Source organism: Gamsiella multidivaricata (genome assembly GCF_025024155.1).
Source record: "Gamsiella multidivaricata strain RSA 2152 chromosome Unknown BC939scaffold_28, whole genome shotgun sequence".
NCBI lineage: Eukaryota > Fungi > Mortierellomycota > Mortierellomycetes > Mortierellales > Mortierellaceae > Gamsiella > Gamsiella multidivaricata.
Window position 1 is genome coordinate 327,979 of NW_026251736.1, and position 24,941 is coordinate 352,919.

The following is a 24,941-nucleotide window of genomic DNA, read 5'->3' on the forward strand; positions in this document are numbered from 1 at the left end:
GTTTATTTTTTATTTCATCTTATTTTTTTTCATCGTGAACACCAACTAGAAAGCCTGGAGTCGATGCCATACTGGCAATGAGGCTGGTTATCACACGCATACTCGCTCTTCGGAGCTGTTGGTCGTAAATCACTGCTCCAGTCACTGGTCGCGATGTCAGTAGCATTATCAACAAGGACTGCAGCTTCGGTCATAGCTGCGTCAGCCTGTGCCTACACTACCAAGTCCGCGCGCCATCAGAATATGAATGTCATCAAAATTGACAAGCAAACGAAAATGACTCGTTACGGTAGCAATGGCACACACAAAGACATCTCGGAGAGGACATCCAAACAGCATCGGTGGTATTTCGATCGCGACTTGACGATGACTTGAATTCGAAAGTCCTCAAACGCACAAGCAAAGCGACATCATCTACTATATCGATAAAAGCGAAATCGACCGAGGCAAGCGAACGATCGTGGGGATCAAATACAACTCCTGCGGACTCGAGGCGGATCATGATCGTCAAAGCACCCTCTTTTATTTTACATTGCGGATGTGGGATGGTATACATACATACAAGAAAATGGCAAGCCAAGATTGACTGGGACGGCGCTATCATGCGCTGTTGGATGCAGAGGCAGCCAAGGCTTCTTGCTGCTTGACGCGGCTCATGAACCCTGCGACACGAGACAGATCCAAGCTGGCGCCATCACTCTCGACCGCCAAGGTCAGGGGCACCAGCATATCGTCGACTCTCTCGAGCGGGATATTGCAGCAGATGGCAATCACCTTCTTGCAGAGTAGTTCGTTTGCAGAAGTCTTGCTCCTCGTCTCGGCCAGCTCTCGTGATAGCTCCTCATCGTTCTTCTGGTAGGCATACACTCTGGACCGGAGCTGGATCACATCCCGCTCTGCTATCCTCTCCCGTGTCAGATCTGTTGTAGGTTGCTCAGACATGGTGCCTCCGTCGTTATTGCCAAAACCAGTGGTAGAATGCAGAACTGGCTTCCGAACATTGAACGAGGAATCAATATCCTCATTTGCCCGGGTTGTCTTGCCAGTGTATCCCTTAAGGCGACGGGTCTTTTGTGATTCCTCGTCTAGCGAAGCTTCCAAGTTCTTGATCTTCTGATGGGCTTCTTCCAGCTGTCGGACCTGAGAGCGACACTGACTGATGGTCTTCCGTGTCTCTGTGAGTTCGCGGGTGGCCTGTCGAAGTAGCACCTGTGTGTCCTTGAGCTGACTGTTCTTGGCCAAGATCTCTTGCGAAAACTCTAAATCCAACCCTTCGACCATCTTTTGCACGACTAATAAGGTTTTTTTGGATGGTAAAGCGATCAGACATTCGGCATATAGATACAACACATGAATGGTTTTGAACATTGGATGTTAGCAAAGAAGAGGAGTACTTACCTGATACAACTTCTCTACCACGCTTTGCATTCTGTTCACTTATGGGTAGCTCTGTCGATGGCGGCTGGACGTAATTGCGTGGCATGAATGGCTGTTCCGTTGGCCCAGACTATTTTTATCGTGATCGGAAGAATGTTTAAAGATCAATATCAGCTTCAGGATATTCCTTTCAAAAACGTGAACAATACATAAAACGAGGGCTAGAAACTTACAGGGATGTCGTCGATACCAAAGTCTCCAGCCTTTAATCCGACCTTATTTTCGAGCTCCCGGTTTGCGCCCACATCGATCAAAAACTTTGCCAGATACCGATCGCCCACACGAGCCGCAATCGTCAGTGCCGTATCGCCATTCTTATCCTGCACATCGACCAAGGACGAGAAATCACCCCCATGTCTCGCAATCCACTCCAGCAAACACTCCATGTAATAATGAGCCGACGCTGCGCGACCACGCATGCCCGCTGTGACCGCGATATGATGCAGCAATGTCCGGTTCTTGCGGTCGACCAGTGGAATTGCATGGTGTAGGATATCGAGCAGGTGTGGGAACGATTGTCTGTCGAAATTGTTGGTCACGAGGACTGCACGAACTAGTGCTGATTCTCCATTGAGGTTAACCCGGCGCACGCCCGCATGCTTCTGAACCAGGAGTTCTAGAACCGGAATTCGCGCCAATGCAGCGGCCCAATGCAGAGCTGTGTGGCCCTGGTCGTCAATAACAAGATCGATATCCAGATCTTCTGGTTCCGTGGGGTCGGTTAGCAACGATGGGATTTCCTCAGTCTCGTCGTTCAGGAAAATGGCCATCAGGATGGACCGGTATTTCTCGACGCCCTCTAGGAGCTCGTCTATGCTTTGGTTATCGATGGCTGGTTTGCTGGACGGCAAAAGTTCGGTTTCATCGCGCTCATAGTCCATGATCATGTCGCGTTCGACTGAATAGTCCCGATCATAGGGCGAGGGCGACTGGTTGGCCTTGATTCGTTTCCGTGGTGGTAACTCTGAACTCCAACGAGGAGATGGTGGTATCGAGGGCGAGGGCGCATTAAAGGATGGTTGGAGCGGGGACGGGGTCATGGAGGCTGCATTAAAGGTTTGTAATCCGGCTGCTGGTTTTGCAGAAGAGCTCCTTGCACGTTTGGTGGAGGATGTACGTGGTGAGGCGGATCCCTTGAGTTGTTTTTTGACGCTGTGGGCGGTCTTTTGGCCCATTACCATTTCTTTGGTGGGTGTGACATTGTCGATCTCACCCGGGAGGACGTTGTGGTCGAAGAGCGGGCGTAGCAGAGGCTCGACCTTGTATTCTATTGCGAGATCCTTGCCTCTTTGGAATGGAATCCTATGTCGAGAAGGTGCGGCATGTATTAGCGCCTTAGTTTACAAGGCAGTGGATAGTGCAGCTGTCTTGTTCATTCCGAGTTTAGGAAGTATCGGATATGAATTGACAAGACGAGTTATTTACCATGTGCCTTGGTATTTGCCGTAGCCGCCTTGGACTTTTTCGTGCTCACCTGTGAGGACGTCGCGCTCGAGGATCTTTGTGCGCTTGCCCTTTTCCATACCGGCGACTTTGAGGATCTGGGTCGCGTTCAGGTAAGAGTCCTGCTTGCGACGCATAACGGCGATGCCGCGACACATGAACTCGTAGACATGCACGCCAGAGTAGACGGCCGTGTAGACGTTTCCTGACATGGATGAGGTGCCTGTCTGTCTGTTGTTGTTGTTGTTGCTGTTGTTCGCTGGCTTGCTGTGTGCTATGTCCCTGAAGGTGGGCAAGGTGGTGTGGATGGGAATGGTGATTGTCGCGTCTTGTTTTTGATCGGGGCGATGTGTTGGAGGGTGGAAGGAGACGCGTCTGTCCTGTTGTGGAGACATGGATCCCGTGGTGCTGGTCGATCTCCTATTAAGGGGTTTCATCAGGCACCCCTGTCTGTCGTGGGGCAAATAAAAACGCGACTATTTATTAATAGGCACTGGGATATCCACGGGCTGTGCTTGTATACTATCGACCAGGCAGCAGAGGCTGTACCCTCGTCCGCCCTGCCCGCGACTCTTGGGCTTGGATAGCCTAGCATAGACTACCAATGAACCCGATATGGAATGACTGGTCGTGTTGGCCCCAGTTTACTCCTATCTTGTTGCGCAGGCAGTAAAGGACGCACGTACTTTGTCGGGAAAAACAAAGACAGGAACAGGGGAGAACTGAAAGACTAAAAAAAAAAAAAAGGCCGGCAAAGGTCTTTCTTTCCTTCCCCCCTAGACTACTCCACTCCAGTCCCACTCATTTCCACTACCGCAAGCCCATTCAGCTTCATTCCCTCATTCAGCTTACATTCACCATCGATGGAATCATACATTGCAAGGTAGCAAACAAGAGGACACTGCCGCCGTTATTAAGACAATGAAATATAAATATAATTGAGGCAGAACACTTACACGAATGCGGACTGGACCAAAAATGTGTAGAATAAGCCAATTCGAAGAATATCTGGCCCCAGGCGATGGACAAACCCTTTGCTTGAAAGAGTTCAAGAGCCTCTGTTTCGGTGGTAAGCTCAACGGCAATATACCTTATTAATAGAATCGTCTCAAATGGCATTTAGTCACGATACACTCGATCGTATTTTACATATCAACTCATAGGCATCCCTGATAAGCCAGGACTTCGTCAGATATGCTGGAAGGTACCATGAAACCCCCTTCAAGCGTCAACATCTCTTCCTTGAGCGAAGAAGAGAAAGGAAGGCACAATGAGATTAATCTCCATATTGCGTCCCTAGATCCTGCTCGGATATCTGCCTCCCGATAAATCTCGATGGGATGTTGTATTGATGGAGCAGAGGAGACTGTACTATGTAAGCCATGACTCAATGAACTCTGAGCAACCATTATAGCAGGGAGAAAATCGCCTAGGAATATTCAGTTCTGGCCGATAACCATACTTCTTAGAGCTTTGTTAAAGATCTGATCGTTGATCCCGAACTGGAAGTACCAAGCGATTTCAATGGCGACGAAGAGGTATCAGTCGTTTATTTTCGCAAGGAACAGGTTACCACAAAATATTCCTGAACATGAAGCATTGAAACATCCGCATCCTCCGCTCGATTCTCAGGCATTAGCGGACAAAGACGATGAGTGGTCATTATTCTTGCAGGACAACAAAACCCTCGAGCAGATCGATAAGGATGTACGGAGGACCCTTCCTGACTTTGCGTTCTTTCAGCTGCCGATACCATACTCCTCGCATTGTCCGCTCAGCATCGAACCGAAACGACGAAAGCCAAAAAAGATAAGGCCAACCTGCACACAGGAAACGAATGCCAGATCAACGACAGCATTACCAGGAATGGCGACTGTTGCGAGTTCCGGTTCGACCGGCTCGCTCCCCGCTGCTGGATTCGTGCAAAGACAGAGGACAATACATGGGACCAGCATGGACTTGAAACGGGCCTCTATAACCCGTACCACGACTCCGACTCTTAAAAGGCGTCAGACAATTACTGTAGCGTCTCCGATGGCAGAGGAAAAGGTTGAAAAACTAGAGGACACGAATGGTTATCAGCAGCCGATTACTTCTTCATCATTTACGAACTCTGGATTTGAAGCACCCCCTATGTCCGTCTCAAATGGGTTCAGAACACCTATCAGCTATCCTTCGCCATTACCGTCGAGGCTGAGAGATATGGCGACGGCAATGGCTGACATCGATGACGATGACAGGGAAGATGACGAAGACTCTCATCTACCAGAATATCTCTTCTCACCCATACCGACCCGTCGATCCCTTTTCAAGCGCGTTGCGCATCTCAATCAGGATTTCGGATCTCGCCAGCACCAACCACACACTCTGCAGGCATCGAGATCTAGGGATAGCGAGGCAAAGAAACGGCGAAACCAAAATGGAACAGGAACACAGCATGGAGAGCTACCGTTGTCGACCTCGCCAGAGTCATTGCCGCTGGATGAGGATGATGACAGCAGCCAGGATGAATTGCCACAGGATCTGCACTGGGAGGCCATCGAACGAATCTTGTTTATCTATGCAAAGCTGAATCCCGGCGTGGGGTATGTGCAGGGCATGAACGAGATTCTAGGGCCACTGTACTATTTACTTGCCAACGACCCCGACGAAGTCAGCCGAGGTACGAGAAGCATCGAATTGCAATGCACACCAAAAGAAGCTTATTATGGAGGGATCATAATACGATATGACACTTCTCGTCTTCATTTGTTGAATAGCACATGCGGAAGCAGAGTCGTTCTGGCTGTTCCATTTGCTGATGGCGCATTTCCGTGACCACTTTGTGAGGTCCCTGGACCGTGATCGGACCAGCGGTATTGGATCGACAATAGCACGGATGAACTTTCGACTGCGACAGTTTGATGAACACTTGTGGCAAACCCTGGAGGGGAAGGGAATAGCACCGGAGTACTACAGTTTTCGATGGCTGACGGTCTTGTGTACGCAAGAGTTTGAGGTCCCGGACGTTTGGCGGATATGGGACTCTGTCTTGGCAGATACTGGAGGCATGGAGAGGGACTATGACTTCTTGTTGGACTTTGGATGTGCGATGGTTTGGTAGGGTGATATGTTGCTGGCTGAGCGCTTTTGTACAATGGTATGAATGCAACTAATAGTCATTCGCTTGCTTACTGTTTAAGTCATCTACGTGCAGAGCTTTTGCAAGGTGATTTTGCAGACAATATCAAGCTGCTCCAGGTAATAAGTGGTCAGAAGTTTGTTGTCTTCAAGGCACGTACGTCGCCCGAGCGCAAAGCGACACGATTACTGCTTTGTAACGAGTATTTTTTTATAATTATTATTTTCATAATCGTATAGAACTATCCTCCAGTAGACATTCAGCCGATTCTTTGTCTCGCCGCCGTCATTCGTGATCAGCGCATAAAAAGCATACGCCGACAGTCGAAAATGAACAGCGATATCAGGGATAATGCATCACGCCGCATCAGTGTCGACCTTCGAATCTGGAGCAGTCGCCGGTCTGTCAGCGACAACGACATTCTTTCATTCTCGGAGAATGCTGCTCTTCATAGTCTCAAGGCCTTGACAATTGATGGGGTCAAGAACAGTGACCGATTGGACCATAACCTCGAAGGGATAGATCATCGTTCTCCGCTGTACGCCCCGTTGTCTGCGCCGATAACGAAGGATGGACCGCCTATCGTACTAGGACTGAGTATGGATGGCCTGATGTCGAGGAAATATGGGAATGGGCTTGTGTCCTCAAGTGCAGCGACTGATGGACGTCGATCGTCGAGTCTGGGCGCGGACAATTTCACGATCGATCAAGGTGCCCGTCCGCAGACAGGGACGTGGGCAGAAACGTTTACGCTGTTTAAGGCGAGGTTTGTCGTGTTTGGTGGGTCATCATCACCGCCAAAGACATTGGAAGAGAGTGAGGGACGTACGAAGCAGGTGGATATTGCAGACGAATCCGTCGAGGCGCTGCCGCCCTCTGTGGAACTATAGATCTGACCACATAGAACGCGTTTGGCCACATAGAATATAGACAAACTGACAGCGGCGTGAATGGTTATTTTACAAGGCGACATCCCATTGGCTGAGGCATCTGAGGAGCGGGTCTTGAAAAAGAAAAAGAAAATGAAATAGAGCGTCTTGAATGCTACCCCGCCTCTGCCTCAGTGGACCGAACAGATTGGACTACTGGGCCCTTTTTTCCACACCAATTGAGCGCTGAAGACATTTTTATTTAGAGGGTTTTTTTGGTGGAGGTCGCTATCACCGAGACAATATGTAGACTGTGTACTTGATTATGTGCATCGGGCGAGAGATAACGAGATAATGAGATCCGTTGTCGTTGAAGGGAAAAAAAGAGGTGCGCTTGGGCCACAGGCAGGGAGAGAACAGAGGCAAGCAAAACGGGGATGGACTGCAAGCAGCAGAAATAAGGACTGGGCGAGATGGGGGCGGGAGCATTTAGTGTGGATGCCATGGCCACAATCATATGTCTCGAAGTATGCTGAGCGAGAGTGGATGGATGGTCTCCCGGAGGGAAGCGAGATGGGGGGGGTCTGCTCTAAAAGGCACAGGGGCGTTCTTTCCTCATGTCCGATACGGACATGGGGATATGGTTTTCACTTTTCAGGCACGGAGTGGAGCGTTATTTTCAGTTGGCGGAGGTAAATAATAGAAATAATTTGATTTGACTGCCGGATCAAACGGGAAAAGAAGAATCACACCATTCATCCGTCTCTTCGTTCGTTAATGCCTTCCCTGCCCTTCCGGCCGGTATATAAACAGCAGCCTGCCTCCCCTTCTTCCTTCCTCTCTTCACCCCATCCCCCTCTCCCCCCTCCCCACTCTCCTTGATACCACCCATCACCATGTCTGCTGCTGTCCAGACCAAGCCCAAGAAGGATGCCAAGGCCTTCGCTGCCGATTTCCTCATGGTGAGTTAGCTGACCACGGCTCCGCCTTCGACTTCGACTTTGACCTCAACTTCAACTTCAACTTCACCGACGACGATGATGGCGACTACAACCACGGCTACGGCCTCAGTCCTCCTCTCAACCACCCCCGACTATTGCGAATATCTCGTCTATCCCGACTGTCTTCACCGACTTGCCTCACTAGCTTGCCTACCTATCCGTACCTGAAAAGAAAAAAAAATAGCAAATTTTTCCTCGTGCTAACAAATCCGATTTGATTTGGATCTATGTCACATAGGGAGGTGTCTCTGCTGCCGTCTCCAAGACCGCTGCTGCCCCCATTGAGCGTATCAAGCTTCTCCTCCAGAACCAGGATGAGATGCTCAAGACCGGCCGTCTCTCCCACCCCTACAAGGGCATCACCGACTGCTTCCGTCGTGTCATTGCCGATGAAGGTATCAAGCCTCTCTGGAGAGGAAACACCGCCAACGTCATCCGTTACTTCCCCACCCAGGCTTTGAACTTCGCCTTCAAGGATTACTTCAAGGCCATGTTCAACTTCAAGAAGGAGAAGGACGGTTACGCCAAGTGGTTCGCTGGTAACATTGCTTCCGGTGGTGCTGCTGGTGCCTGCTCCCTCCTCTTCGTCTACTCTTTGGACTATGCCCGTACCCGTCTCGCCAACGATGCCAAGGGCAAGAACGGTGGTTCCCGCCAGTTCAACGGTCTCATTGATGTTTACAAGAAGACCATCGCCACCGACGGTGTTGCTGGTCTCTACCGTGGTTTCCCTCTCTCTGCTTTCGGTATTATCATTTACCGTGGTCTGTACTTCGGTCTCTATGATTCCGTCAAGCCTTTGTTGCCCGCCAACCTCCAGGGTTCGTTCATTGCCTCCTTCATTCTCGGATTCGGTGTTACCAACTTGGCTGGTCTTGCTTCCTACCCCGTCGATACCGTTCGCAGAAGAATGATGATGACCTCTGGTGAGGCCGTCAAGTACAACTCCTCGTTCGATGCCTTCAAGCAGATCGTCACCAAGGAGGGTTACAAGTCCCTCTTCAAGGGTGCTGGTGCCAACGTCCTCCGTGCCATCGCTGGTGCTGGTGTCTTGTCTGGTTACGATCAGCTCCAGGTCATCTTCTTCGGCAAGGCCTACTCTGGCGGCTCCGGATAAGCGTCCTCTCTCCCTCCCCTCCCTCCTCCCCATCTTTCATTTCCTGTCATCATTGAACATATCTCTTTTAGACGTCTTGCAAGAGACAACGCCATGCAATAAAAACACACTCATTAATACACATAGCCGCCCAATGTGGTCCATGCTTCTTTGGACGTTTTCATTGTCATTCGCCATGCATTTTGTTCATGCCTCATCTCCAAGAACATCATCTTTCTCCTGTCCCTCGGCCCTTCCCCCTCTTTTGACCGTACATAAATTTTTGTTGTGAGCAGCTCTTATTTCGAAACAAGATGGCTGATGCTTTGCCATATGGGTTGTTCCGTGCGTCGCCGAGGGATCCGTTAGAGTTTTCTGAGATGGCGTCGGAGTTTTCGACGCTCTGGATAGGGATGCCCCTTTTGGAAAGGCCAACAGCGGGGGGGGGGGGAAGGGGGACAAAAAAAAAACAAAGTCACCTTGGTCGGAGTTTCCTGCCGGCTGGCTACCTGGGGCTGACAAGAAAAAAAAAAAAAAAAAAAAAAAAAACGTGGCATTGGAAGTGAGCTTGAAGAAGAGGTACTACCGTCCCGCACTGTTTCTGTAATGTGCATTGACAATCCTTTTGTCTGCTTACTTCTTCGAAGGCTACTTTGTACCACCATCACTGTGGGAAAGGATGAATCAGCAATTAAAACGAGGTTTTTTTATTTATTTTTTTTATTTAAGAGTCGATACACGCTTAATGTGTACATAGTATGCGATGTGTGAACTGCTCACACCTTGACTGGATCAAAATAGACATGGCTACTTGGAATAGGGTCGTCTTTCCCGCCAGTCGCCCCCAAGACTCTGGCTGTTCGAGCCCGTCATCGCACCAGCAGAAGAAACGTGCTCCCCTCTGTCCTCGTCCTCGTCGCTCTCCTCGTCCTCCATGTCCTTCTCGCTCCATTTTTGAAGCAAACTGGCCAGCTTCTTGGGCATTACCTTCGCCGCAGATGACGATGGCGATCCTAGCTGAGGTCTACTGCCCAGGGCCGCCCTACGTGATGGATGGATGTGTTGGTCGCTAAACACATTATCTTCAGCTGACTTATCCGCCATAATGCTCTCGGCCTTCCTCTTTTTGGTCTTCGTGACGACGCTGCCGCTGCCGATTGACGTTAGCGGGCTGGATGGCGAGGAAACGTTCCCTTGGCTAGAGCCTCCGGACACAGAGATAACACCTTCTGAACTGGACTCTCCTGCACTCCGACTAACTGAAGCATCAGTCGAGTACAAAGTCGGACGTGATGCAAAGAAAGATCTGCTGGTGTTTCTCGAAGAGACCGGAGACCCCGAGGAACGAGGCGGCGGATCCAGATAATGCAGCAGTTCCTGAGACGGGTACACTGGCGAATATGTTCCCTAAAAGACAAGGCCAACAAATTATGAAGAACGAATCAATTTCAAAGAATGATATGGATACAGCCTACGACTAGTAAATTCAAGCCAGGTTGAGCTACTTACCGTCCGGATATGATGGAATCCGTATGCCTCGTCCTCAGTATCCCAAACGGCTGTCCAACCACTAGGGGCAGCCATTTGTTCGAGCTCGTATAATTGCTTGATCATCGACCCAACAACTCCTCCGTACGGTGGCAACTCTACAATGCTGCTTGATCCAGCAATGGACACTGTTCCTGCTCGATCCTTGCCCAAGAAGTAGTGTTCATAAAGACCTCCTTTCTCCCAGTCCCTGATCCTAATGGCAAATTCCAACAATCTGCGCTCCAGATCCTTTTGATCAATCGAGATCGACGGCAGTAGCCATAGGTGGTACATCTGAGTGTAAATGGTTTTGGTATCTCGAGAAGCCAGCTCTAGAACGCTTTCACCATCGTCAGCTTGTATTGTTGGTAATGACGGAGGTGGTGGTGGAGGCACAACACAATCGACTGTAGGTGGAGTTGATGGCGGTGATGGAGGAGGTGGCGCCGCCTGTGCCTGATCCTCTGGTGGACATGGGATAGCATCAATCTCCTTCAAGAACGACAAGAATCCGAGATCATCAACACTGGTATCGCCTGCGGTAGCAGCAATTGGTCCATCAGTTGTCCTCTGTGTCGACTCTGAATTATCTTTTGAGGGTGATGTTTCTGTAGAAGCGGCAAAGCTCTGGATGTCCTTCAGGGCGGCCAGCACAAAGTCGTTGTCGACATCGTCCTTGGTCTGCGGGACATGGCGCCTCGTTGAAGGGGTCTTCTGCTCGGTCTCAGAGTCTGAATCGCTGGCGTAGTTGACGAGGACATTCATGGCCAGTGCAGATCAAGGTCGTTCGAGAACTGTTCCTCGAATGGCGTAAAAGAACGCAAGTCCGTTTGTGCTTCTGCAAGTGATTTTCCTGAGAGTGTTGATCAAGAAGAGACCAGGGGGGGAAGAGTAAAGAAAAGAAGGTTTGCATTCATGACAGCCAGTCACAACCAACGTGCATGGGAGGAGCATGCAACCTTGGGAGTACCCCATTCTATTCCCCCTTCGCCCCATTACCTTCTACTAGAACAGGCCAGGAAACAAGTACTCGCCATGTTTGGCACCGGTCTGGACGCACAGGAATTGATCGCTCTCATCGAACGTGACCTTCACTTGCATGTCGCCTTCCCTTGCTTCCCACTCGAGTCTCCCCTGGGCCACACCGCCTGCTGTGTGGTAAGGTTCTCTTTGCAGAGCGGAACTACAGCCCATATTATCTTTTTAACTGATATGACCGTGATTGTATGGGTTAACGTCAAAGTGTACATTGGTGTATTTAGGTGCAAAAAGCATGGCTCGATCAATTACACAACGGAACTGCAACGAGTCTTTATGAGAGCGCGTCGCCTAGCAGAAGTGGCTCAGCTTCAAGCACGACAGTAGGGAGCGCAGGCGCAGCTGGAACAGCAACTTCAGGAGGAGAGGTTAATGTCTTTATTAATGTGATCTCAAAGACGAAGCCATTGCAGCAGGACAATTGGACGAGGTACTGACGACTGTTCTGGGCGGTTGCACGATTCGATTTGATAAGGAACGCAAGACGGATGATGCCATCGGACTAAACAGCGCCATTATTACCATTACCGCATAGAGCTCGTGTGTTTGAACCTGCAAAAGGAAAGGCCCTCTCAAATTCGGCTCAACCAGTCCAAAAATCGTATACGACGCTGACCTCAATATCGACAAATGATGACTGGAATCTTACTGGAGAGGCGTATCTGAGGGAACTATTGACCATGGATGTAAACACCGCGTTCAAGACCGAACCCCCAAGTGCAGAGATTCATCCCGACTATAGCACATTTCGACCGATACTTGAAAGCGAAGATAATGAAGAGAACACAGAACTAACCCTTCAGAACGACGGCATCAGGATGGGCGCGCGGAATCGCAACAGAAAACTCATAGAACATGTTTTGGACACCCTATACCCCACCACTCTACGATACAGGGTGGTGCACCCATCTGAGGACGATAGCTGCAGCGCTTCAAGATTGGTTCCAATGGAGAGGAGTGTGGGCAGCATGGCTCAGCCAATACCGGCAAACATTGCAGCAGCAACAGTCATCATCGAGTCCGACGATGCACATTACTGTCTTTCGCCGCACCGTTCAGGAGGAGCAACCGGACTAACGACGTTGCAAGACCTACTGCGGTTTAATCCTGGCAACCTCAATACGTCGCTTAAAAAGGGATTTTTAGTGTTCCAGCTATTGACGGCGGTCAAAGGACTGCATCAAAAGGGACTCATTCACGGCAGCCTGAGGCCTTCAAATATCTATATCGATGAGAACTTGTGGATCAAACTGACGGGAATCAAGTGCTCTGCGCCCTACCAGAACACCTCCGAGGCAAGGGATGCACGTGAGGGAGACTTGAGGGAATCATTAGGTTGGAGGTTACCAAAAGGTTTGTTGTATCTCTTGACTGTTCAAATTATTAATAAAGCGGCGAGTAGTTGCAGTTCTGACAGCAAGCGTTCTGCCGATAGAAATTCAAGAAGAGTCGACTGTCATGAAATGGGCCAAGGGCGAGATATCCAATTTCACATATTTGATGATCCTTAACCACGCGGCAGGTACGATGGTTGAATTTGCTTCTTCCTTCTCTTCTTCTGTATTGCCTGCTTGCGATACCATCCGCGCTAAACACGTCTCATTGCTCTTTGTACAGGCCGCAGGCCAGGTGACCCTAACGTTCATCCCATCTTTCCTTGGGTTACCGACTTTACTGGATCGAAATTGGAACATGGCTGGAGAGACTTTACGAAGACCAAGTTCCGACTCAACAAGGGCGACGAGCAGTTGGATGTGACTTTCGACGGGCCTATTCCGCACCATATTACTGATATTTTGTCCGACATCACCTACTACGTCTACATGGCTCGCCAGATCCCTATCCCGGTCCTATGCCAGTTCGTAAGGTCTAAATACGAAGCAAACGAATATCCCTCGTCCATACAGAGGCTGTATGAGTGGACCCCTGACGAATGCATTCCTGAATTCTACACGGATCCCAACATTTTTAAATCGATCCATGCAGATATGCCCGACATGGCCCTGCCTGCATGGGCCAAGACGCCAGAGGACTTCATCTGCGCTCACCGCGAGGCACTGGAGAGCGACTACGTTTCGAAGTATTTGCACGAGTGGATCAACTTGACGTTTGGGTGCAAACTATCTGGTCCAAGGGCGATAGAAGCCAAGAACGTTGCCTTATCTTTATTCCCAGGACAAAACGCGTTCATGAAGCATGGGATCATTCAACTATTCACTGATCCTCACCCACAGCGTATATGCAATTGGTCGCTTTCCAAAGCGTAAGCATTCCAACAAGATCATCTGGGTGGTGTTAATCCTTGATAACAAAGGCGTAACTCATCTTTCCGTCCATTGTAATGGTTATTATAGTGATTTTTTTAAACCCCTGGATAGAAACCAGACAGCACTTGAGAAGGCGTCTAAGATCATCAAACGGAGAAGTGCATATCGACCGCAGAACGATCGTCCTCAGTTTGTGGACAAGGTGTCTGATCTTTTATTCCGACCAGCAGGACCAACCCGCTCAAAATCACTGCGCCAGCAACCCGGATCGAGACCGATCTCCATCGTGGTCAGCAACAACGCCCATGAAAGAGAACCATCCAGTTCAGGACAGACTATTGTGTCTCCTCCGACAAACGGCCTCCTCTCTCCTATCAACTCTATCGCTCAGGATACCAATCTTGCTCTGGCCTCCACAAGGCCGGAAGCACTCATCCAGTTCATTCAGTCCGAATCCATTGAGCTTTCGAAGGATCTGCAGGAGACGTTTACAGAGGAACTTGAGCATTTTGAAAAGTCGTTTCAATTCGGATCAAAATATAACTTCATGAACGGAAACCCAGCTCGCGCACAAATCCTGTCCGACACGCCAGCGCTGGAGACGAACAATTCCGATATTAGGGAGGAGGACTCATTCGAATACATGCAGAGCTGGGACGTATACTGCCTAGGAGAAGTGTTCAAGCAGATCTATCTGGCGGAGGAAATCCCGAACAACAGCATCGCTATGGCCTCGAGGCCAGAATTATCTATCATGGATCTTACAAAGTCACAGCAGGTATGCATGGATGTTTCTCTGCATGATTGTTTATGAATATGGCAAGTACATTGGTTAAAAAAAAAAAAAAAAAAAAAAAAACCCCCTCTGAAGCTACAATGCTGTTCATTGAAAAAATGTACCTAGATGCCCGTTGCCGTCAGCGGAACAATATCGGCCATGCTCAGCAGCAACTGGAGATTGAGACCTAAAATCGAGAGTATTCTTCAGAAATCAATACCCGCACTCTCGTTCAACTCTCCTACCATCTCCATGTTTGTTCCGACCCTGATTGCAGAGATTTACGAATTCTTGGCAATGTTCTATATCTGGTACGGATTCTCGTGGATAGTTTATTGAATGCAACTATGCTTGTTTACGTATAATCAACTCGCTCAGTACTAAAAAAAAACCTTTATTTAATAGTCCCGAAAGCACTCAGATGGACTTGGCGAACAAATGGATCGATCGGATATGCACATTCGAGGATGAGACGTTTGAGATTGCTTTACCCGTTTTTGTCCATCTCTTTACGGACGAGGAGACAAGGGTGAGCGCACTCAGCCTATTTCCGAAACTTGGGCAAAGGCTTGGAACAAAGCGAACAAAGGCCTTTTTGCTCAAACCGATCATTGCCTTGTTTGAGGTAAATGAATAGCTGTACATTTGATGATAAAACAGGCGCGGAAAATTATTTGGTGCTAAACATTCTTCCTGCGGTTTGCAACCAGACTTCAAAACCCACTCTACCTCCGGAGCTGTTCAGGCCGTCTACGTTTACAGAGTTCTTGCGGCGATTCAGCACAAGCACCTTCTTGAAGCAACTGTTTCCATATTATCTTGACGCTCTTATTGCAGACTACGGACCCGGTGACATAGTATCCGATGACAATTCATCTGCATCCTCGGCAGTGATTTCCGATAGCGCAGGGCCCTCTACAACGCCAACTATCACGCCAGAAGAAGAATCCGCTAGAAAACTTACCCACGAAAGCATTCCAAAACTGGCCAAAGTTTCCAGTGATGCCTTTGTCGGCATTTGGTATGTCTCTGCTTTTCTAAACGGCAGTCGACGTCCACCATACTGCAAGAGGATGAATTCTGACTTTGCTCGCTTTACATTAACTAGTCGATCCATTGGTCCAATATTGACCTCGAAGCATGTTATGAGGCCCTTTTCAAGACTGGCATATAAGGATCCTGTCTCTTTGCCATTGCTGAAGGAGACAATGGGTGGAATAGCACAGGAGTTTGGATCAACATTTGCCCTGGTGCAGTTCAGCCATATCATGCACCTCATTGACTCAGCCTGGAAGACCTTTACATCGAGGACCAACAATACTTTGAAGAATCTGCTGGGGATGCTTGGATCTGTAAGCTTGAAAACATGTGTACTTTGCGCGCTGATGCACCTGTCATCGAGGCCTGAGGTATTGATGAATCTCCTCCTGTTATTTACTAGCTGGTCCCGCACATGTACGATACCCAGCTCGTGACAGAACTGAAAAATGGCGGGTCAGACCTTTTATACCGCTTGCTTGAGCTGAGTCCAAGTAGAACTACCACCCGAAACGATTCACAGGCGAGTCCAAGGCTTGCCGTCAGCCGAAAGGCGATGGATTTGATTCTACAGCTTAGTTTCTCTCTAACCAGAGCGGACTGGGAGAAGCATGTAAGTGTTCACTACGGTATGAGGACAGATATTCGAATGAAGTAGTGGCGAGTAACGATATTGACTGCGGTATTGCTTTGCATAATATTAGATTGCCCCTATTCTTCAAAAGTACTTCTCAGGATTCGGGCCCGAAATCGATGAGTTGAGTACTAAGGCAGCCACTGCCATGGATATCAAGAAGAATGAGCAGGTAGGTACCGATTGCTTTGATATTGTTATGGCATATTGAACTGAATGTAAAGCTGATAGGACTGATTAATGGTATTGTATGTTAGATGATGTACGCGTATGGCCAGCTGTGCTCCTGTGTGGGACAAGATGCTATGCAGAGCATGATCCCGGCAAGGTAAATGCGCCTTTCATGGCTACAGCAGCAGTCGCAGCTGCTCTGTGTATCCTGGCTTACCGATTTGATTTTGTCTCTTTACTCTAGTGATGCTATCGAGCGACTGATCGCAGCCAGACTGGCCTCCAAGGAGTTTGGGAACTCGCCGCTACGTTCACTTGGTAGCATCACGGCCCAGGGGAAGTTTGTCCTCACCGCATCTTCGTCGACATTCTGGCAACAACAGAAAACTCAGCAGACTAAAGAGCTTGCCATTGCCAAGAAGACGCCGTTTTCCACCAAGGATCTCTGGTCTGCCACCTCGGCAGGCATGTCTAAGGCGCTATCTCTCTTTGAATCTACCAAGAATAGGTCGCAGTCGGTGTCCTCTGGAAGCCAAGGGAACGGATATAACGTCTTGCCTTCAGCGACATCCACACTGGCCTCTGTTTCTACTTCGATGCCTGCGAATACGTTGACGGCATCAATGAGTATATTATCCTCAGTCGGGACTTCCGTACCATCCAAAGACTATGGGCCGATTGAAAGAGCCAGTGATAACGCGCCTGGAAACCAGGATGCTATGAAATCGTCAGCAGAGGTCTTACCACCAGTTTCACTGTCGCCTGTCCTTGGCGCGGCCCCCGCGAGGAAGAATCGACAGAGCTTTGGATCTCCCGGTAAAGCTAAAACAGCAGCCAGGCTTGAACAACTGAGGTATATGGCTGATTGATCAACATCAGTACTTTAGGCTACTTACTGAGTCTTGGGCGGATAAATGCTGACATGCGTTCCGTGGTCTTTGCACCTCCTATAGTAATTGGAATCGGTTTCTGTCAACAAACCAAGAAGAGATGGCCAAATCCATGCAGTTTGCGTTCAACGACTGGAAGCTGGAGGGGCTAGAAGGCCATACATCTGGTATCAGGGTCATCGGAGCCAATGAGTACCAGCGCATCTTGGCAACAGGTTCCAAAGACCGGACGGTGAAATTGTGGTCGCTGGATATTCATAAAACGATCGAGAACCCAGACTATGCCGATGCTGGATCAGGATGTCTGATGACTTATAACGGGCATCGTCGAGGAGCTATTTACGATCTCCATTTTGCCACTGGAGGAGGATCATTTGGTATTGGAGACATCGTCGCCAGCTGCGATGGGCAGATCCATGTAAGTCCCGCCTACCTCTCGTATTTTAGATACTTGTGTCAGCTGCTGATCATATTCAGATTTGTAGTTCTTATATGCCTCTTGTTCCGTTCTACTTAGCTGTGGGAGCCGGAAACAGGAAAGACACTGTACCAGTTTAACACGGGTAAGGCTCCTGTTGTCACCATGGTGCCGATTCATCGCTCGAGATACATTGTTGCAGGCCTAGTGGACAGCACGATCAGCTTCTTGGATAGCCATACACACCTGAATCTACACAGTTGGCGCACAACATGTTACCAAGGAATAGCTATCAAGACTGTGGCGACCAATCCTGCCGAGACACTGATCGCCACAGGCTTCTCCAATGGAACTGTATCGCTGCTTGAATCACGGACGGGTACCCTAGTCGGTAACTGGCGGGCGTCTGATAATGAAATCACACAGGTACTAGGCTGTTCCATCGTATTTTCTTAACTTCATATTGCTCAGGTTGTTGTTGTTGTAAAAGAGCATAACCATTGTATTACATCTTGGCTTATAGATGAAGTTTTACACGAATGATATTCTGATCACTTCGGCATCGGCAGACCACATGGTGTGTATTTGGAACGTGCATACATTAACGCTGATAAAGTCCATCCGGGGCACGTCCGAGATCGTATCGCTGGAGATCTTCAAGGACGAGATCATTACGATGCATCATAACAATTCAATCTCGTTCACACCTATCAATGACGATGTAAGTGAAGCCTGCAGAGCAGCTTTTTTTTCTCGTGGTGAAATGGGATAATGTATGCTTGCTATAATTTAAACTGGCGCTGTTTATTTTTTCTTTCGATAGTCATTGGCGTACACGTCCAAGTTCAAGAGCTCGGCAATTCGGTCATCGATCTCATGTATCAGCATCTTACCCATGAACCAGTTACTGGTGTTGGGATGCATGGAGGGCGACTTGTATTTGTATTCATGATAGTGCTGTAGGGATTTATTGAAAGATCAAAACAATAAAGCCGCCTGCAAAAAAGAACTCAAGTGTTCCAAACCTGGAGCAGTTTGCTATCTTTGGTTGAAGCAAAGAAAACCATAGACAAGTGCGGGTGGAATGGAACAATGTGGAAAAAGAAAAAAAAAGAAAAGACCTCAGAGCGGTTCCTGCCTGACCCTTAGCCCTTTACAGCAGCCGGGTAAACTCCATGATGATCTCGTTGACGATACCAGTGCGATCGACCTGTCTCAGCTCGTCCTCGGGCCATTGAGCCGTGAGTGAGACCCAGGCTTTGGTGATGGCAACTTTTGCTTCGCTCCTCAGGAGCTTAGCTGCATACCCGCGACTTAGTTGGTGGCACCTTAGCAAGTCTGCGGGCTTGGAATAGATGGAGATATCAACACGGGCTCGCAGGGCATGCTCTTGAAAATGGTGCAGTTGGCCGAGTTGCTCGAGGAGATCCATGAAAGGGTTGAAATCCTGAAGAGAATAGGTGGGAGTGAGTTCGCGGAGGTAGATCCAGCGCATGATGTCGAGGCAGGAGTGCGGAGGCAGATTGTTGGGCCATACCCAGACCTCTCGATCCTCACGTATGGCGTATTGGCTTCGTAGATTCTGCTTTGAAGATGTAGAGGGCCTTTCTGTCCAGGAACCAACGGTTGAGGCCGAAGAGGCACTTGAAGAGCGAGAGCACGGGTGTGCGACGGTGAAGGCGTCGAGAGGTTGAGATGCGGTAGGGGGTGGTGGTGACGGTGGAGTGCCCTTGGTCTTTTCATTCTTGGATTCGCTATTGCTTTTGGCGGTGGTTTTTGCATCGTTACTGTTGGTTACTGTTACTGGGGCTAAGGTTGAGGAAGCGCTTCCTTTGACGATGGTGACGAGGTCAAGGACCTTAGGGATTTCGTCCAGGACAATGGCCTTGTGGACAAAGACGGGCTTCGCCTCTGGGCTGCAGATGATAGCGACGTCGGCGGTCGAGGGGTCGTCCCAGAAGAGGGAGATGATGGAGGAAGTGGGATTCGACTGTAGTTGAGACTCGATCTCGATGGCGATTGCGTAGTGGGTATTGAGGATATCTCGTGTCAGGAAATTCTTGAGGACTAAAAAGATGAAGATAGCATGGCATAGTGTTAGTTTTTACGTGAGAGTAGTCCGTAGAAGAGTGTGATTACCGATTACCAAATGAAAGAAAGGGAAGGAGGAAGCAGTGTTGACTTGCGTGCAGCTTTGTTATGCGATTTGAAGAGGACATCCATTTTCTGGTGCCCCTGTAGACGTCTGTTCAGAGTCTCATAGATCTTGACCTCAAACCAAACCGCCATCCCATCGGGGTTCTGGACATTGACCGCCGGGCGGACAAAGAACTCTGCACTCCCGCTCTCCTGCTGTCAAGCAAGAAAGTAGAACAAGAAAAGAAAAAAAAAAAAAGGGTTACCGATTGGAACATTAGAACACAGTGCAAAGACGCGTCTTACGACAACACGTCCTGTTCCTGCTGCAAAAGAACAGCGTCCACTTCTTTGACAGCTTACATCGAAATAAATCATGGCTTGGAATGGATGATCGCCAATGTCAAAAATTGGGCTGAAGATGGTTCCCTTGGCTTGTAACTCGATACAATTGACCTCCCAAGTCAGCTTTTGCCCGATTTTTGCAAGTCTACCGGAGGGGAGAGCCTTGTAGAGCGCAGGTTCTGTGGGCTGAGCCATTCGTGCGAGGAACAAGTGGGTGAATTTGGTATTCTGCGCGGAAACTGTTGAGAGTCGCAATGCTGAAAAAGAAAGAAAGAGCAAAACGAAGGATAGACGCCCGTCTGCGAAACGAGAGTGAGGGAGTGAGAGGATGGGACGAGATGGAAATAGCGTGGGGGAGTGTTGATATGCATCAGCAGGACGATATCATCATTGATGATAGCATGACCACCACTTCCACAGCCGCTGCGCCTTGTCGACATGCGCGTCTTTTGTTGACAGCAGCATGCATTCCAAGGAGGAGTGAAAACAGAAGACGGAGAAACAAGAATATCGTCTTGGTACAGATGGCGCATAGTTTCGCGCTCAATCAAGGTGCATTCAGTTTCGCGTTGAGCATGTAGAACACGCATTCTGGTCTAGGATGTCCTGCCATTTGAATCAGGTGATAGAGGTGACTTGAGAATATAACGTAAACAAAGGTCTCCTCCGCTCCCCCCTCCCTCCTTCCCTCTTCCAAAGGAAGCTCCTTCGACTGTTCGCTTTTTTTCTGGCACCCTTCCATTCGCGACTCGCGTCAACGAAGACAACCACAGTCATGCTTTCCGGGATCGCTCGGTCCCTGTTGAGGTCCGCCTCTTCGGCTGCCACTCCCGCCAGGATGATCTCCCCCTCGGTCGCAGTAGCAAAGACAGTAGCACCCACACAGAGTCGTCTCTTGTCCAGCGCTGCTTTCAGGAACGCCTTCTTCACCACACCTAACGCCACTGCCCGCGCCTATGCCACCACTGCAACTACGAGCTCTTCTTCCTCTTCTTCCTCCACTTCTCAGTTCAAGACCTACACTCCCTCATCACCTGGGCGTCGCTGGCTCAAGCGTGTGCCTCGCGATCATCTCTGGAAGGGCAAGCCCATCAGGGCCCTGACACTCGCCAAACGCTCGACCGCCGGCAGGAACAATACCGGTCGTATCACAGTCCGCCACCGTGGCGGTGGACATAAGCGTCGTCTGCGTACCATCGACTGGTACCGCCGTGAACCCGGCGCACAATTGGTAGAGCGCCTCGAATATGATCCCGGCAGGACAGCATGGATCGCCCTATTGAGACACCAGGAGACAGGCCGTCTGTCATACGTCCTTGCGCCACACGACCTCCAGCCCGGATCGGTGATCTACTCGTTCTTGGACAAGTCAACATGGAACCAGTCCAAGAACGGGATTACGACGACGCTGCCGATCGACAAGGGCAACTGTCTGCCCTTGAGCCGTATCCCAACAGGAACGATTATACATGCGATTGGAATGAAGCGTAACGGACCCGCTCAGGTGGCTCGATCTGCGGGAACGTACGCGCAATTGCTATCGACAGGAGAGAAGGGACATGCAATCATTCGTTTGTCGAGTGGAGAGGTGCGCAAGTTTCCCGTGGATGTCTGTGCAACGATCGGTGTTACATCCAACCCAGGAAACATGCACGAGAGTCTTGGAAAGGCTGGTCGTAATCGCTGGAAGGGTATTCGCCCCTCTGTTCGGTAATGTCGTCGTTCTCCTCCATTCGATTGATGTTTTCTTTTTTCTTTTTTTTGTTTTTTTTCTTCTGCTAACTATGTGCACTTTTTCATTGATTCAAAAATAGTGGTGTTGCACAAAACGCTTGCGACCATCCTCACGGAGGAGGAAAGGGAAAGACTAAGGGAGGCAAAGATCCAAGGAGTCCTTGGGGCACGCTTGCCAAGGGAGGCAAGACAAGGAAACACCCCAACACCATGGTCGTCAGAGAGCGTCCAAGACGCTAAAACCAGAGGACAGTGGCTACATGGCGTTTACTGACATTGGGGTAAATTTCATAGAATCATATTCAGGAAGCTTTGTTTTATTAAAGATCGCATCAACCGAAAAAAGGAAGGGTTTAGAAGGTTTTACTGTTTGTGCTCCGTTCATAGTATTAGAGCTGGCATTGCTGTTTATTACGCAGAGGATCTAGCTCATTGTCCATGGATATGTTTAATCAACGCATGTGTGCATGCTGCAGGCCCTTTGAAAGAACAATCGAAGTTATATCAAGTTAATGGAAAGACATCAGGTTTGCCTGGCTGTTCACTTATTCTTTGTATGTAACCTTGATCTTGGAGGTTTGATATTACGCTGCGTACGCGAATGATATTAGAGGCACGCATCGCTTGTACAAAGGACGCGAAGAACCATCTGTTATGCATTTTGCTACGCATGTGGGGCTTCTTTACAAATACACGAGAGGATACTTATTCTTAACGCTACGGCGGCGCATATAGAGCGGAAGGTGACGCATCGCCGTGTACTATTTCTTTTTTCGGGATCAGTGACTCTGGACGAGCACTTTATTCTGTAAGCAGCCTGGATGATGGAAGGGGTCACTTCTTTTTTTTTTTTTTTTTTTTTTTTAAGGTGCCTTACATATCTTTGGCGTATCTGAGCGTAATTGGCGAGGTAAAATTTTCACGCGCCAGGATCAGCATGTAAATCCTTTTCAAAGACAAAGAGGAATGAATATCGTCGTTCACCATGCCGCGTCGAATTTTTACAGTCCTGCTCTTTTTTCATCAGTATCGCCGTCCTCGCGCCTATACTACCTTCTATAGAAGTACCTGAATTGTGCTTTCTGCGGGATCACTTTGGTGGCGCAAACGGTGCGGAACAGTCCGATGCCGATCATTTTCAGCTGAAAGCGGGGAATGGAGGGGGGATATAAAAGGACCGTTGTCCCGTCCTTCGTTCAACTTTTGCACCCCACATACTCCCACGTATTCCCGTCTTCTTTCCTCGTCCTCTTCCTCATCGCTCTCCCTCCATTCACCATGTTGCGACACACTCTCATCCGCACAACCAAGGCTGTCTGCGCCGCCGCCCTCAATACCTCTCTCAAGACTAACGCCCCACTTTGCACCACAGCCGTACGTACCGTTAATTAAAATCGCTGCTGAATTCGGATTGACACTTTCGGCTGATCTTACAAACTTTTATCTTTCTTCACATAGTACGCTTTTAAGAACACGGCGACTAAGGCATTGTCCTCTAGAGCCATTCACACCACTGTCTCCGCTCGATTCGCCGCCCCCTCACCTCAACAGGACGCTCTTCCGACCGTCCAGATCCTCCAAGGCTCTTCCGGCGACATCACCATCGCCCCTCCACAAGGATCGGCCTTCCACCGCTCTCACCAACCGACCACAACTCTCAACACTCTCTGGCTCCGCGATAATTGCCCCTGCCCTGAATGCATCCACCCCTCAACCCGTCAAAAACTCCACGCCTCGTCTCAGATTCCCCTCGATATTAAAGTCGCGTCTCATAGGGTGTTACCCGAGGGCCTGGAATTGAGCTGGTCCAAGGGTCTGGAAGATGTCGGGGACTGGGAGGATCCCGCGAAGGCCCAACCGGGTCACAAGAGTCTTTACCCCTGGGAAATGATCTTAGGGTCCTATGGTGGCTCGGCTTCAGAACATCGAGCGGAGACACGGATGAATCATAAGCCGGTCCTTTGGGATGAGGCGATCATGAAGGAAAAGGTGCTCTGGTTGGATTACGAAGAGTATATGAAGACGGAGGAGGGACTGTGGAAGGCGCTGAGGCATCTGCAGGATTATGGGTTGTTCTTCTTGAAGGGTGTGCCAACAGAGGACCAGGAAGTCGCGACGGCGGCGGAGAGGATCGGACATTTGAGGCATACGTTTTATGGCAAAACCTGGGATGTGAAGAGCGTGCCGAATGCCAAGAATGTGGCCTATACAAATCTCAACCTTGGCTTGCACATGGATCTCCTGTAAGACACAGAAAGGCAAAATTTTCGCCCTCCCGGGTTACCGCTTTTGACATTTGAAGAATATACCTTAGCTTCTAACAAACCCGGACTTCCTTTATTGTAGGTACATGGAGGCCCCGCCAGGTCTGCAATTGCTTCACAGTCTTGAGAACAGCGTTCCGGGAGGAACCAGCATCTTCATGGACTCTTTCAAAGCTGTGGAACTCCTAAAACAGAACCATCCTGAAGACTACGAGATCCTGCGCACGATTCCCAACACCTTCCATTACCGCAACGCCGACCACCATCTGCACTACAACCGCACTACCATCGTCGTCGACCCCATGAACGATGCCCTTACTGTTAATTACGCCCCTCCCTTCCAGGGCCCCCTCGAGTTGCCTGCGGACAAAATAGCTGGGTTCTACAGGGCGCTGAAGCGTTTTGCGGGATATATCGAGAAACCCGAACTACAGTATAGACATACGATGCGGCCTGGAGAATGTATGGTCTTTGCGAACAGGAGGGTCTTGCATGCCAGAACGGCCTTTAATCCAACCAAAGGGAACAGACACCTGAAAGGGTGCTATGTCGATCTTGATATGTTCAAGGACAAGTACAGGACTATCACCCAGAACAAGCAGGAAGGAAAATTTTAAAATCAGACATCCAGAGCGCATTATGCACATAGACAATGAATAGAGCCACCTTAAAATGAAGAGTTCATGAAGTAGATTATTTACTTTTGAAATGCGAATGAAAGAATGAGATAC

General features: G+C 49.3%; 9 protein-coding genes across 9 annotated transcripts; 6 read left to right on the forward strand and 3 right to left on the reverse strand.

The window, feature by feature from the left end:
• Positions 1 to 600: 600 nt before the first annotated feature.
• On the reverse strand, positions 601 to 3,092 carry BC939DRAFT_483959 (uncharacterized protein; the record flags this gene model as incomplete). Its single annotated transcript, XM_051559226.1, is given in 5 exon segments — positions 601 to 1,292; positions 1,399 to 1,507; positions 1,611 to 2,105; positions 2,121 to 2,739; positions 2,863 to 3,092. The coding sequence occupies 5 exon segments, from the start codon at positions 3,090 to 3,092 to the stop codon at positions 601 to 603; spliced, it is 2,145 nt and encodes a 714-aa protein (XP_051412858.1).
• Positions 3,093 to 3,417: 325 nt separating this feature from the next.
• On the forward strand, positions 3,418 to 7,058 carry BC939DRAFT_140386 (rab-GTPase-TBC domain-containing protein). The gene is made up of 10 exons (XM_051550146.1): positions 3,418 to 3,549; positions 3,628 to 3,763; positions 3,867 to 3,949; positions 4,044 to 4,084; positions 4,181 to 4,255; positions 4,350 to 4,418; positions 4,513 to 5,542; positions 5,640 to 5,979; positions 6,063 to 6,120; positions 6,241 to 7,058. Exons 1-10 carry the CDS (start codon positions 3,501 to 3,503, stop codon positions 6,889 to 6,891), a joined length of 2,532 nt encoding a protein of 843 aa, XP_051412859.1. The 5' UTR covers positions 3,418 to 3,500; the 3' UTR covers positions 6,892 to 7,058.
• Positions 7,059 to 7,646: 588 nt separating this feature from the next.
• BC939DRAFT_486859 (mitochondrial carrier domain-containing protein) lies at positions 7,647 to 8,988 on the forward strand (the record flags this gene model as incomplete). The annotated part of the gene is made up of 2 exons (XM_051559337.1): positions 7,647 to 7,832; positions 8,110 to 8,988. Exons 1-2 carry the CDS (start codon positions 7,767 to 7,769, stop codon positions 8,986 to 8,988), a joined length of 945 nt encoding a protein of 314 aa, XP_051412860.1. The 5' UTR covers positions 7,647 to 7,766.
• Positions 8,989 to 9,991: 1,003 nt separating this feature from the next.
• Positions 9,992 to 11,262, reverse strand: BC939DRAFT_476696 (uncharacterized protein; the record flags this gene model as incomplete). The annotated part of the gene is made up of 2 exons (XM_051558613.1): positions 9,992 to 10,009; positions 10,477 to 11,262. The coding sequence occupies 2 exons, from the start codon at positions 11,260 to 11,262 to the stop codon at positions 9,992 to 9,994; spliced, it is 804 nt and encodes a 267-aa protein (XP_051412861.1).
• BC939DRAFT_140564 (uncharacterized protein) lies at positions 11,186 to 16,430 on the forward strand. Its single transcript, XM_051550148.1, has 11 exons — positions 11,186 to 11,655; positions 11,760 to 11,965; positions 12,071 to 12,888; positions 12,971 to 13,057; positions 13,153 to 13,798; positions 13,890 to 14,580; positions 14,707 to 14,891; positions 14,986 to 15,205; positions 15,291 to 15,601; positions 15,689 to 15,932; positions 16,022 to 16,430. Exons 1-11 carry the CDS (start codon positions 11,413 to 11,415, stop codon positions 16,274 to 16,276), a joined length of 3,906 nt encoding a protein of 1,301 aa, XP_051412862.1. The 5' UTR covers positions 11,186 to 11,412; the 3' UTR covers positions 16,277 to 16,430.
• On the forward strand, positions 16,311 to 18,763 carry BC939DRAFT_140540 (WD40-repeat-containing domain protein). The gene is made up of 5 exons (XM_051550147.1): positions 16,311 to 17,276; positions 17,377 to 17,731; positions 17,831 to 18,157; positions 18,255 to 18,452; positions 18,555 to 18,763. The coding sequence occupies exons 1-5, from the start codon at positions 16,585 to 16,587 to the stop codon at positions 18,681 to 18,683; spliced, it is 1,701 nt and encodes a 566-aa protein (XP_051412863.1). The 5' UTR covers positions 16,311 to 16,584; the 3' UTR covers positions 18,684 to 18,763.
• A 22-nt stretch (positions 18,764 to 18,785) lies between these two features.
• On the reverse strand, positions 18,786 to 19,708 carry BC939DRAFT_449889 (uncharacterized protein). Its single transcript, XM_051555438.1, has one exon. The coding sequence runs from the start codon at positions 19,511 to 19,513 to the stop codon at positions 19,061 to 19,063; it is 453 nt and encodes a 150-aa protein (XP_051412864.1). The 5' UTR covers positions 19,514 to 19,708; the 3' UTR covers positions 18,786 to 19,060.
• Positions 19,709 to 21,050: 1,342 nt separating this feature from the next.
• BC939DRAFT_396605 (translation protein SH3-like domain-containing protein) lies at positions 21,051 to 22,186 on the forward strand (the record flags this gene model as incomplete). Its single annotated transcript, XM_051552306.1, has 2 exons — positions 21,051 to 21,922; positions 22,027 to 22,186. 2 exons carry the CDS (start codon positions 21,051 to 21,053, stop codon positions 22,184 to 22,186), a joined length of 1,032 nt encoding a protein of 343 aa, XP_051412865.1.
• Positions 22,187 to 23,163: 977 nt separating this feature from the next.
• On the forward strand, positions 23,164 to 24,938 carry BC939DRAFT_449895 (uncharacterized protein). The gene is made up of 3 exons (XM_051555439.1): positions 23,164 to 23,320; positions 23,405 to 24,189; positions 24,293 to 24,938. Exons 1-3 carry the CDS (start codon positions 23,225 to 23,227, stop codon positions 24,825 to 24,827), a joined length of 1,416 nt encoding a protein of 471 aa, XP_051412866.1. The 5' UTR covers positions 23,164 to 23,224; the 3' UTR covers positions 24,828 to 24,938.
• The last annotated feature ends 3 nt before the right edge of the window (positions 24,939 to 24,941 follow it).